The 12,952-nt window shown below is 42.6% G+C and overlaps 1 protein-coding gene across 2 annotated transcripts in view; it reads right to left on the reverse strand.

Annotated features, from left to right (window-relative positions):
- Nucleotides 1-9,128: 9,128 nt before the first annotated feature.
- Nucleotides 9,129-12,952, reverse strand: part of LOC149836376 (transcription factor Pur-alpha 1-like) — a 39,474-nt gene continuing 35,650 nt past the window's right edge. Inside the window, exons 3-5 of one of the 2 annotated variants that reach the window (XM_090006970.1) lie at nucleotides 10,128-10,268; nucleotides 9,778-10,020; nucleotides 9,129-9,537 (exon numbers count right to left, since the gene is read on the reverse strand). In XM_090006970.1, the coding sequence (XP_089863096.1) occupies nucleotides 9,385-9,537; nucleotides 9,778-10,020; nucleotides 10,128-10,268 (537 nt within the window). In that variant the 3' untranslated portion in view covers nucleotides 9,129-9,384. Of the gene's footprint in view, nucleotides 9,538-9,731; nucleotides 10,021-10,127; nucleotides 10,269-12,952 lie in introns of both variants that reach the window. The other variant, XM_090006971.1, reaches the window with a different exon arrangement.

Consider the following 12,952-nt stretch of genomic DNA (forward strand, 5'->3'; position numbering starts at 1 on the left):
GGGTTTAATGAGGGAAGAAGTGAGATGGGCTTACGTGAATGGCTGTAGTTGCAGCCTTGTGCCTTTGAAAGAGATGGAAAGGAGGTAAGGAAGAAAGAGGAAAGAAAGAAGGGAAGGAAAAGGAAAGAAGAAAGGAAGAAGGAAAAGGAAAGAAAGGGGAAGAAAGGAGAGGGAAAGAGGAAGAAGAAAGGGGGCAGAAAAGGGGTATACGTGAGTGGCTGGGAGAGGAAAGAAAGAGGAAAGAAAGAAAGAAAGAAAGAAAGAAAAGAAAAAGGAAGAAGAAAGAAAGAAAAGAAATAAAAAAAAATAAAAAAAAATAAAATGGAGAAAAAAGAAGAAAGGAAGTGGGCTGGAGGTTTGGGCGACCCCCTCACGGGTCCCACCTCACAAAATAAAACAATATAATAATAAAAAAATAAACACAAACAAATAAAAAGAAAATTGAAAAGAAACACAATTTTTTTTTAATAAAAGAGAATTGTAAATGAATTGGCCATCTCAGAGCGGGTCCAAATTCCAGTTTTGAAATTCATTTTGACGATTAGAGGGGTAAAATAGTCTTTTCAGAAAATTTCTAGACGAAACGAGCTTTTTTTGGCAGTTTTTGAAACGAGCTTGGATTTTGAAGTTCAATACCTCGTTGTGAAGCAAATCCAGTTGTAGAATTTGAAAATTTAATTTTAAAAGAAATCTAGATTGTTTTTCTCGAGAAAATACTTCCAAATTTATTTACAGACGAAACGAGCTATTTTTGGCAGTTTTTGAAACGAGCTCGGATTTTGAAGTTCAATACTTCGTTGCGAAGCAAATCCAGTATAGAATTCAAAATTTTGAGTTTGAAATAAATAGAGATTATTTTTCTTGAGAAAATATTTCCAAATTTAGACTCCCAGGGGTAAAAATGTCAATTTTGGAAACCCGAGGTTTTAAATTGATTTCTGAAAGCTTTTAAAACTCGATCTGGATTGAAATTTATAAAATTGGAGTTCTGGACTTCGAAAATGAAATGAAATGTGATGAAATGTTATGAAATGCTGAGAAATGATATGAAATGATGAGAAATGACATGAAATGCTAACCTTGAATAAAGAATTTTGGATATTAGACCTCGATTGACACTTGTATCAGTTTAAAAGGCATTAAAATTGATAAAATTTGCAAAATAGCTCAAGAAATGGTTTTTGGGACTCTACTGGGTTAGAGTGACACTAAAAATTGGGGTTCGAGCTGGATTGAACTGAGATGAGCTAGATTGAGCTGGGTTTTAGGGTTTCAGAACTCAAATGAACTGACCATGCACTGACTCAACTGACCTTTCTGACTGAATTTTCAAGAAAAGCTGCCATTTTTAGAGAAATGGTACGGAATGGTCACTGGAGTGAAGTGAATTATGAATTTGAGCTGGGTTTGAGCTAAAACAAAGGTTAGTAATACTAACATGAACTAAAATCGAAGCTTGAACACTAGCTCAATTGGCTGAACTCAGCTCAATTTCAACTGAAAGAGCTGAAATGGACTAAAATGGTCTCATGGACACTTGAAAATGGTTTTGAACTTCTGGTGAGCTCAAGTTAGACTCTGGGGAATATGACTGACTGACTCAGAGACAATTGGCTTGGATTTGAGCAAGAAATGAGCTCATTTATGAAGAAATGATCCCATTTTGGCAGGAATTGTCAGAAATGAAAATGGTATGTTCATTGTGAGCTCAAATGAGCTTGAAATGACTGATATTCTAACTGTTTTGAACTGACCAACAAGCTTGGTTGACTTCGACTGACTAGGGTTTAGATGGTAATTTTCCTAATGAAAGTTGGTAAAATGGTGATTTTCTGAAACTGACTCAGGGTTTGACTCCTACACTGACCTAATAGGGTTGGCACTGCCTAAGGAGGATTGTTTGAGAATGGATGTGGAAATTTTGGGGTGTTTACACCGACCAAAATCTTTTTGGTGCCAAGCAGATAGGGGAGCCTTTGATATTGAGGAAGATTATTGCCACGCCACCCGTATCAGAGCAGGGCCCCTCAAAATCAGCAAAGCCTTCACCTTCCCACCCAATTGTTGTTGCATCTTGTTTCCTTGCGTGGCTTCTTTCAAAATGCTAGATCCTGCTAAACTCTTCATTTACGTGGCCATAGCCACGGCGTAGGATCTGAGTGGTCCTCTTTTCCCTCCGGTAAAAATAATGATCACACTGTCTCTGTTGCTTTAGTTCTGAACCAGAAAGCGATGGGATCTTCTTCTTTTTGGGGGGTTACTCTCTCTCTCTCTCTCTCTCTCTCTCTCTCTCTCTCTCGATTTTTTGGCAGTCTGGCACCTCTGCTCCACTTCTCTTTGAAACCCCTCCCCTTGTTCCCTAATCCCCCCCCCCCCCCCCCCATCTCTCTCTGTCTCGCCATTTTGGCAGTCCGGCACCTCAGCTCCACCTCTCCTACAGGTGATATCTCTTGTGCGACAGCGGCACCTTTGCTTCACCTCTTTGACCGACGAAAGCACTCAGGCAGTAGCACTGGATGCATCTGTGTGTGTAAAAGGAGCAGATTGAGTGAGTCGACGATGGCCTTCTAGCATCCCGGCGACAACAAAGGCCGACAGTGCTCTCTCTCTCTCTCTCTCTCTCTCTCTCTCTCTCTCTCTCTCTCTCTCTCTCTCTCTCTCTCTCTCTCTCTCTCTCTGTGTGTGTGTGTGTGTGTGTGTGTGTGTGGTGTGTGGTCATGGAATGCAGCACCTGTGGTGGGAATTTTGGGGGAGATTGCAGCAGAAAAAGGGCTACCGCATGGAACCGTGGACCAGCATTGCTCCTGGAGTCACCCTTTGGGGTTTCTTTCTGTCTCCGTTCTCGCAGGAGATGCCTATTGGGGTTCTCTCTTGGAGTTGTCGTCCCGTATCTCTCAGCCTTCATCTTTGCTTTTGGCTTCGTCGTTGATGCTGAGAGGAGTCGCAACGTCAGTCAACTTATCTACATGTCTTCCTTGACATGTTTCTTCTGGGGTATCGGTTTCAACCACCCTTTGCATGTCAACCAGCAGGCCCTTCTCTCCATTCAGGACGCTTTAAATGACTGGGGCGCTGCTTTTGCCCTCCGACGATGGGGTTTTCATGTTGCCCTTCCGTTTTGGCTATCGTTCAAGTTGTTCTCCCCTCTTTAGGTCATTTTTTCTTCCTGTGTGGCTTCAGGTTTGCTCCTTCCTCAGGATATCCGGCATTTCATTTGCGTTGTTAGGAGGGAGCCTCTACAGAGTTGCTTGACGGGGGCGTTGCTTCGCACACCATTTTTTTTCAGGTTTCTCCTAACTGGGGCGATGACCGGGATTGGCAAGATGTTAAGCCCTCCTGGCAACTTTCTTTCTCCAAATTTTGTTCTCATGCTCAGCTGCACCGCGCGAAGCCTGGGGATTGGTGGTGTGTTGAGTGCTTCTCCCTTAACTTTCAGAAGCACTCAGCTGCACCGCGCGTTGCATGTCATCGTTGTGCCACCTCTTTTCTCTCTTGACAGCATCCAATCTGGAAGAGTAAGCATGTCACAGCCCCCCCAAATCGCTATTTGCGGCAGAAGTTGATTTTTTGCCAGGATAGTGGGAGATCACAGATGCCCCGACGCCACGCCTCATTCTCTCCTTGGGTGCAGGTTGGCAAATTGCATGAGCCCAAATCATCTTTTCAGGCTTTTAAAATCAGATCTATCTGGGTTTCGATCAGCCTGTCGCCTACATTGCCCATGTTGTTCACCGAAAAAACTTTCGTGTAGTCAGCGGTGGCACCATCTTCATCATCTCCTATTTTCGATGGCTGCTCAAGCTTGCCTGGTGCTCCAATCATTTCCCGCTCCTCTCTGCTGCCATCATTGTCTTTGGTAGGTGCTCCCGAAGACAGTGGAAATCCTACCTCTGATGACTGCTTTTCTGGCAAGCTATCCTCCATCCTTTCGTTTCCCCATACTCTTGGTTTACAAGGGTTTATTGAGTCTTTATCTCCAGGCGCTCCTTCCAGAGGTGCTTTGACGGTGCATGATGATGTTGGTGCTCCTCTTGGGAACCCATTATGTTGGAATCAGCCCTGCTTCCTATTCCCACGCAGGTGGCTTCTTGGTTCTCGATCCTTTTAACCGCCAAAAGCCTCTTTGTTTGGCGCTATCAAGGCTTTTGGGAGTCTGACCTATGATGATGGCACTCATGCCCAACAGTCTGCCACCATCTCGTTTCCACATGCTCACGTTTCCAATACCTCTATTGTCAAGGTCGTTGTGCCATTATCAATCGGTGCCTCTGCCCGTTCTTCTGTTTTGCACGATTTTGTAGGGGCTTCCGAAGACATGTGTGGCTCTTATAAGCATCAGTTTTTTGGGAACTCGCACTATATCCTTTTCCCATGCAGGCATTTTGATGGCTTGGCGGTTCATGTTATGGGTTTCAATGCCCTATCCTATCGAGCTATCAAATGCATAGTGATCCGCTTGCAAGCTCCTTTCCTCCTATCTCCCGTGGACTTCATGTTTTGTCACCCTTCGCATCTGGCAATCGACCAAGGTTCGTCTGGGGAGCCAGTTACTTTTACCTCTGGAGACTCATCTCCTACGGACGTTGATCCTATAGTAGGGCAAAGCCATCTTTTTTCTACACTGGGTATCGAAGTTGGTGAAGTTTCTCAATGTTTCTCTTTCCTCACAACAGTTGCTTCATATCTCAGGCGTCATGCTCGCATATGTTGTTGCGGTCTCCGACCTTCTCCCTTTCTAAGTGGCAACCCAATCTGGGGTCGTTCTTCATATGCCGACTCCCAACTCGTTCCCTCAATCAGGTGCTGGGGTCTGTTATGCCCGCCGAGGGCATCGTTGCAACCTGCACCCCTCAACCTCCCATGCTGGTGGTTCTCCTTGGTGTTCAACCAGAGCTCGCACCCCTCGAAGTTTTGTGACTTTCAACTATGAAGGCTTTATGCTGAAATATCAGAGGGTTGAATTCTCCCGACAAGCGCCTATCCCTGACAAACTGGATTCGCCAGGAAAATCCAGATCTCATTTCCCTATGCAAAACAAAAATGGAAGACATCTCTCGCTCTGTCATTTCTGAAATTTGGAGAGGGGCAGACTTCTTTAAGCCTGCGGTTTACTACGTTGGTAGTATTCTTATTCTCAGAAAGCCTTCTCTGGGTATCTCTCAAGTCGACGATGGCTTGTTCTCTCTTTCAATTTCCCTTTCCTTGAAAGCGAGAACCCCTACAGCAGTGGTCACTATTGTCTATGGCCCCAACCGTCCTCCCCTTTGACCAGCGTTATGGTCTGATTTGAGTAGGATTATTGGTTCTTTTGGGGAGTTGTACCTTCTTATGGGGGCTTTAATTGCTTGTTATTTATTCATGACTCAAATCCTCCCATTTCTTCGACTGGCTCTATGCGGGGTTTCCAGGATTTTGTCCAACAACAATAGCTTTACCATGTTCTTCCTACCGGCGAACCTTTCTTGTGGTCGAATAGAAGGTTTCGCTTGTGCTATAGGCTGCTCAACCGAGTGCTCGTCTCCCCCGATCTGCTGGAGATCCTCCCCGACATCACTTGTTTCCTGCTCCCCTCCTTCTGTCTCAGACCATAGCCAGGTTGTCACTCGTTGGGGGGAAGGTTTTACCTTTGCAAGGACTTTCGTCCTTGAAAAGTTGTGGCTGAAGGAGCCGGACTTCGAATATGTGGTCTACCGTTCGTAGAGCAAACCTTCTATTGCGGCCAGGGTCGTTTTTGCCTCAATCGCGACATCAAAGCTTGGCTTCTGAATCATAATATCAGTAAATTCCAGCAAATGGACGCCTGGGAGCAAGAGTTGTCAACCATTCATCATTCTATGTCTTTCCCGAACTCCCTTTTCGATTCGACTATTCAAAGCTTTATTTGCTTCTGCAAACATGGCGGATCAAGGATGAAATTCGATGGAAACAACGAGTGAGGGTGCATTGGCTTACGACTGGTGACGGCATTATTAGCTTCTTCCACTCCTACGTTTCGCACTGCCATAGGAGGAACATTATTCCCTCTATCTCCATTGGGGGAGTCAGCTACTCCACTGACAATGTCTTTCCTGCGGTTTCTCACTATTTCAAGACCCTTTATGCTGCCCAGACCTCTGTTGACGGCACTAATGGCCCTCTTCTCATATGGGCTATTGATCAATCTCAAGCCAGAGCTATGCAATCTAAGTTTGTTGACGCTAAAATCATTTCGGCTATCAACGGTCTTTCATAATGGAAAGCTCCTGGCTACGATGGCTTTCCCATGAATTTCTCTCATATCTTTTGGTCTTGCATTTAGCATGACGTTATTAATGTCTTCGTTGAGTTCCATCGCAACTGTCGGTTGCCGGTTCACACGCACTTAGTCATTGTTTCTCTCATCCCGAAGGACATGGTGGGCTCTGATATTTCGAGTTTTCGTCCGATTTCGGTTATGAGTGTGCTCTACTGCATTATTGCTAAGGTTTTGGCCAATAGGCTTAGAGCCATCGCTGCTCAAATCTTCTCGGACTCTCAGTTCACTTTTATCCCCCATAGGCAAATTCATCACTCATTCATCTTGGCATCGGAAGTTCTTCACTCTTTGCATATCAGCGGTCAACCTTTCTTTTCTCTCAAGCTCAACTTCCATAAAGCCTTTGACTCGGTCCATTGGCCTTTCTTATTCTACATGCTTACCAACTTCGGTATCGATCGTCGTTTCTCTCGATGGGTGTGCGAGCTGGTATCAAATACTCACTCTTTGATTAAGCTTGACAGAGCAAAAAGTAGGCAGTTCAAGCTTGAGTGTGGTATTCGGCAAGGCTGCCCTCTCTCCCCTTTGTTATTTAATAACATCGTCGAGGGTCTTGTGGTGTTGTTCAAGAGGGCAGCGGATAAAGGCATAATCGATCACATCGGTATCCAGGAATTCCCTCATCATATTCTCACCTATGTTGACGACATGATCCTTTTCGGTCACGCTTCTGTGCAACAGATGCTGAGATTCAAGCTCATCCTTCAGTTTTTCCTCTCTCTTTCGGGTTTATCCATTAATAATAGTAAATGTTGCATGTTCATATTCAATGCCCCATCTTCCTTGCTGGCCGCCGGACAGTAGATTTTTAGTTGCGCAACTTCGGATTTACCTATTTCCTATATGAGTCTCCCTTTACAAATAAAGTGCATCCCCTTAGCCGCTTGGATTGCCATTATCCAAAAAGTCCAGACTAAAATTTCTTTTTGGCAGGCTTCCTACCTTTTCATTGTCGATCGGCTTACCCTTATTAGGCATGTCTTGTCCTCTATCCCGAAATTTTTTATATCTATGTTTCTGATGTCCAAGGGTATGGAGAAGAAGTTTTCCAGTTTGATAGCAGATTTTCTTTGGTCTAGTTGCCACCTTCGAACTAAGTGCCACCTGGTTGGATGAAACTCGTCAGTGTTACCAAGGCATATGGCTGGTCTGGGGATCTTCGCTCTCAGACTAAGGAGTATTGCTCTCATCGTGAAGCAATGTTGGATGGCACACCGTCCAGGCAATCTGTGTGCTCCTCTGTTTTATGCTAAGTACGGTTTCATTGAGTCGATCTATTATATCCGTCATCACCGCAGACTTCATATCTCGCACTTGCATCGCATGTTGCTTAAGGCCATGTCTTTCATCCTTATGCAAGATGATGATCCCGGTCCTGACGCGCAGTTTTTGCAATGGGCAATTGCGCCTAGCGGCGTTTTGTGCACAAAAACTCTGTATCGGTCTCTTTTTCCTCTTGAGGCTGACTGGCTGCCTGAGCATCTTTTATGGGCGAATGGGCCAACTTTCCGTTCTCGATTCTTAACCTGGTTAATTTTACACGAGAGGGTACAGACGGACAGCTTCCTTAAGAAGGTGGGTTTTCAATATCTGAGTAGGTGCATCCTTTGCCAAGCGACGAAAGAATTCACCTACCATCTGTTTTGGGCCTGCCCAATCTTTGTGGATTTCTTTAAAAGTATGTGGAATCAGCCTGAAGTAATCGTGAGACAGGAATCTTTCGCGCTCGACCTTCTGTGGGGTTCGTCGTGGGTTCGCAGTTGCAAGCGGTGGCGGCTGATCTGGAGAACTTGACTTCTTACTTCTTGGTGGGCTGTGTGGATGACTCGCAACAATGCGATCTTCCATCAAATTTAGATCGCTTTCAATAAGCTTGTCCATTGCATCTTGGCATCGCCCCTCTTTCCATGTTATCCACCCCTTCAGCTGCCTTCTCTTCTTCAAGAGGCTGATTTCTGTGTTCTTCTATTTTTATGTTGTGCCTTCGTGCTTTCGGCCCTTTATTTTGGGTTTGTTGTTTTTTTATTTTCGCGGGCTCAACTTTTTGTTGATCCCCTGCCTTAGTAATCTCTCTCTCTCTCTCTCTCTCTCTCTCTCTCTCTCTCTTTTGGTGTTCCTTTGTCTTAGTTTCGTTCTTCTCTAGACGGATCATTGATCTAAATTAAGGGGTAAGCTCTCTTCATCTTTGTACGAGGGAATTGTGCTCTCATCCTTAATTGCCTCCATCTTAAGATGACATGGGTGCCGCAGATTGTACATACATAAACTATGGTACGAAGATTCTTGGCAACCCCTTTTCTCATAGTTAGCAAACAGTGCAAGCCACTTTCTATCTGTTATTTAGCAGAGTACCTGTTTACCCTTACTAAATGCTAGTTTGTCGAATTCATAAGTGTATGGTCACCAAAATACCGTACTCTTCATATGCTGAAAATGAGCGTTTTTGCTCATGCTGACATCGTGGCCATCCGATTTGCATTTTAAAAAGCTCAAAAGTCAACAAAACCACGTGGCATTCATCCAAAATGCAAACAGAGGACCACGATGTCCGCATGAGCAAAAACGCTCATTTTCAGCATGACCTGATCTGCTTCCCAAATCCTCCACCTAGAGTAGGAGTATCCCATCTCAAAACCAAAACCTAAACTGGAAGGCAGCAAACCACGGACTTGGAAGAATCGGTCCTTTATGTCCACAAGACGAGAACCAGAAGCGCTTGTGGCTGCACCCTCCAAGTTTTAAAACTGCGATCCAATTCCAAATAAATTGCTAATTGCATAGAGCGCACAAACCGAGAAATGCGAAACCAAAATCAACTAAAAGAACATCATGAAACAAAGGGTCCAAATTCTTCATACAACCAATACAAGACTCTAAAAGTCCGTTTCGCATTTATTTCTCAACGCAGTTGGTCATTCATGGCAAACAACTCTGATCTCTCTGGTCCTAATGGAGAAACAACATTATTTTCTATTCAATAAAAGAAAACAAAAAACTTACCCTGAACAATCAAACCCTCACCAACATAAACAAATTTTTCAAGCAAACGAGCAAATGTGACCCGAGTGATGACCTCCTGGTCACTGGATTCATCTCTGAGCAGGCTCCACAGTCCGAATGTTAGCTCCCATCATTGACTCGATCCTATCCTTGGTGATCTCAACAAAGTGACCAAGCATGTCATGGAATTGTTTCAGTCCCGACAAAGGAAGAATGATTGAAGACCGATCTGCTCCTGCCACCTACAAAGAAAAACTTCTGCCTGAGATGCGTAGCAATATAGCAGCAATGATAGTCCCAGAAATTTCACACAAAATCAGGGAACACGGTTGAAGGGACGTGGTGGCTTCAGGTAACTCATTTAACCACGTTTGTCTGGGAAGCCCACCACGGTTACAGAGGGTAGCTGTAGTGGTGCAAGGGGGGGGGGGGAGACCTTTGACTTTATTCTTCTTGGGACGACGCAAGCCTAAGGGATGTACCTCAGATATCCTCAGGAAATGGCCACGGTTGTTGCTACCAAGGTCAAAGAAGAAACGCTTTTGGTCAGCTCTGATCACCTTAGACAGTCCCATGCTTCCCATTTCATTGGACGGCGGCAATTCAACTGACGTGTCAACATTCAGCTCAGATGCAGGACTTGCCTGAGTACTATGGCCTGCTATGAAACCCGCACCCACATCATCTGAGAGCCCGGTGAGTCGTTCTGATGACTCAGATGTTTGCTGTTTCGAAAGCTTAAACATTAGGAACAGATAAAATACAACAGAAAAAAAAAGACCAGAAAAAAAGGAAAATGAGGGCACACAAAATACAAGCATGAGTAAAGCACCTGGTTTGGTAGAATGAACAGTCTAGAAGCATCATATATTTCTGCCAAGACGTTCCTGAATGCTGCCCAGCCTTCATCACGAGCACTTCCAGCAGGAACAATGATCGTGCTACGATTTCTGCTTACAGATGCTTCAGAAACCTGAAAATATTCAGTTCTTAATTATATTAATATGATTATAATTAAAAACAATAGATATAATAGCAGTAGTAGTAGTAACAATACTAATGAAGGCAGTAATTGAGTTTATAAGCGCAAGAGAATATTATAATCACATTTTCATGCAGTTACATAATATCTAACAACTTGGTATTGCTAATATCAACAAAAACCAATTAATTAATTGTCAGCACATGTTTGGCATGCAAGTTTTTAGTAAACGCTACTATGCCAATTATCAACGTGGAATGAGACAGCCACAAGTGACATATTCCCCTTGCTCACCTTTTTTTATAACATTCCCCCTGCATACCCATTAAAAACAAAAAAGAGAAGGGGACAAGATATCTGACACGGCATATAGTTCATGAAGAAGGTCATGCGGATGATCTCTAAAGTCTATATAGAACTTTTCTTAGTCCCAACTCTGTGGACTGTGCAGTTCAGGATGGTCAACTGGAAGAAGGCCTGCGTAGCTAATGTTTCAAACAATTCAAACTTCATGTAAAAGAAGTATGAGCAAAAAATTTAGCACTGCAATTTAACATTTAAGCAACCTTTTTCACAAGATAAGACAACAATGAGAAGATGAAACAGGAGGAAAGTGCAAATTCCAGAGAGAAGATATGGACATATTAGGTGCAGTCTCTTAGATTGTCGTTCAACCTACACTAAAAACCACAATGCATACTCCAATAAACTGCTTATTACAAATTACAGATTTGTTCTTTAACTAAAAAAATTACAGTAATATTTTCTAGATAATAAAATTAATTTATACATTAGTTGCCTATCAGAGTTAGTTCAAAAGATGACCATAACAGGCATCTTGTTTAACTGCCCTAAAATTTTCCCCAACATTTTACTAAAGCCAATAGCATGCACATGCCAAAATCTGTACCAAAAGAAGACTCTCTCTCTCTCTCTCTCTCTCTCTCTCTCTCTCTCTCTCTCTCTCTCTCTCTCTCTCTCTCTCTCTCTCATGTTACATTCTAAAAGCCACCTAAATACCCCTTAACCAAAACACAGACTAAACGACAGTATAACCATCAAGGTTTACATGTCATCTTTGAAATTTGGGATTTGCAGTCAGGCATCCTAGTTCTATAAAACCAGAAATACAATTCATGGTCTGAACACGGTATTCCAGTATGTGTGTCGAAGGAGTCTTGTTGGCACCGAATAACAGGAAGACTGTTTGCCATGAGCGAAATGTCAAAAATCAAAACTCAGCAGCAAAATATATTCAAGAAATTCTAATTAATATTTGCAAAGATTTGCAACATATTTCCCAAGATTTTGATTCATAAAATCTTAAAAACTATCTTTTTGGAATTGCAACATTTCTAAAATATTTTTCCAAAATAAAAAAAGTAGGAAGAATTAAATTTCTTTTTCATAGACTTTTAAATCAAATTTCCTTTTAAGTCTTTGTCCGGCTTCATAAGATTTTGCAAAGAAAGCTATTGTCTTAAAATATTTTGGATCAGAAGCTTGGCCTCAAGCTCAAAAGCACCTCAACGTACATGTCTAGAATGGTTAGTCTCCCAAGCTTTTTGATCCATAGTATACTTACAAAATCTCTTTGTAACTTGCCCTGCCTAGAATATCCAAGGAATACGACTTGTATTTCAACTTGAATCATGAACTTTTCATTTGGGGCTATGCAACATCTTTATATATTGATCTCAATACCAGGATGCGTTAGAGCCTACTTGGGACTGCACCACTTATTCACACTACTCTACAAAGTCTCTTTCTTTCCATTTTTTTTCATTTTACCACAAATAAAGAAACATATTATTGGAAAGCTTAGAAGAATCAGCCCTAACTAGATTTTCTTAACTGGATGCCACCAACTGCAGGGTTGATCGCATTCTCATTTCCTATCTCAATCTACCATTGAAACACAGAGACTGCGTACAAGACAAGCAAAAAACTTCACCAACAAAGCAATTCTAAGCACCAAAGTGGAGCTACTCAGCATCTAACATAAAATCCATAAAAATACATGAAATCATTTCATCAACTGCAAAAGTCCCCTGGTTGTGCAACAAACACAGGAAACAACATGAGAAATGAACCACGACATCTACGTAAACCTAAGTCACATGGGCATGGGTATGGGTGTGGGTACGGAGGGTACCCACAAGGCCATTTTAAAAATTGCGGGTACGGGGACACGGCTATATATATATATATAAACTCGCTGTGGTTGAACTTTGGATCGGGTTAAGATCCATTCCATTGTGTATATATGTAGAGATAGATATAAGAAGATATTTTAGGGAGATGTGGGGGTTGAGGAATTTTTTTTTTAAAAAGAGGGGCAGGTTTGATATTTTTACTTAATACTTTTTATAAACCAAAAGGGGAGGGTATTAGAATATAGATCGGATATGGATCCAGTACTGGATCCATATCCATATAGAACATATGCATGTGTATGCTACCATTATAATGTATTATACATTACTAACCAGGGGCAATCTTGCCATTGTAAAAAGTGATTGTAAACCTATTTTATTCTAACAATGTTTAGTGCAGCAACACAGAAAACTAGTGGCTGCCGATTCCAAAGGAAAATTCCTCCTCTCTCCTCTCTTCTCCCCTCCTCCTCGGTATTCACGATAAAACAGCAGACCCAAAAGCAGTTTTAACATGGT

This window comes from Nuphar pumila, chromosome 5, assembly GCF_984573655.1.
Source record: "Nuphar pumila chromosome 5, dmNupPumi1.hap1.1, whole genome shotgun sequence".
Classification (NCBI taxonomy): domain Eukaryota; kingdom Viridiplantae; phylum Streptophyta; class Magnoliopsida; order Nymphaeales; family Nymphaeaceae; genus Nuphar; species Nuphar pumila.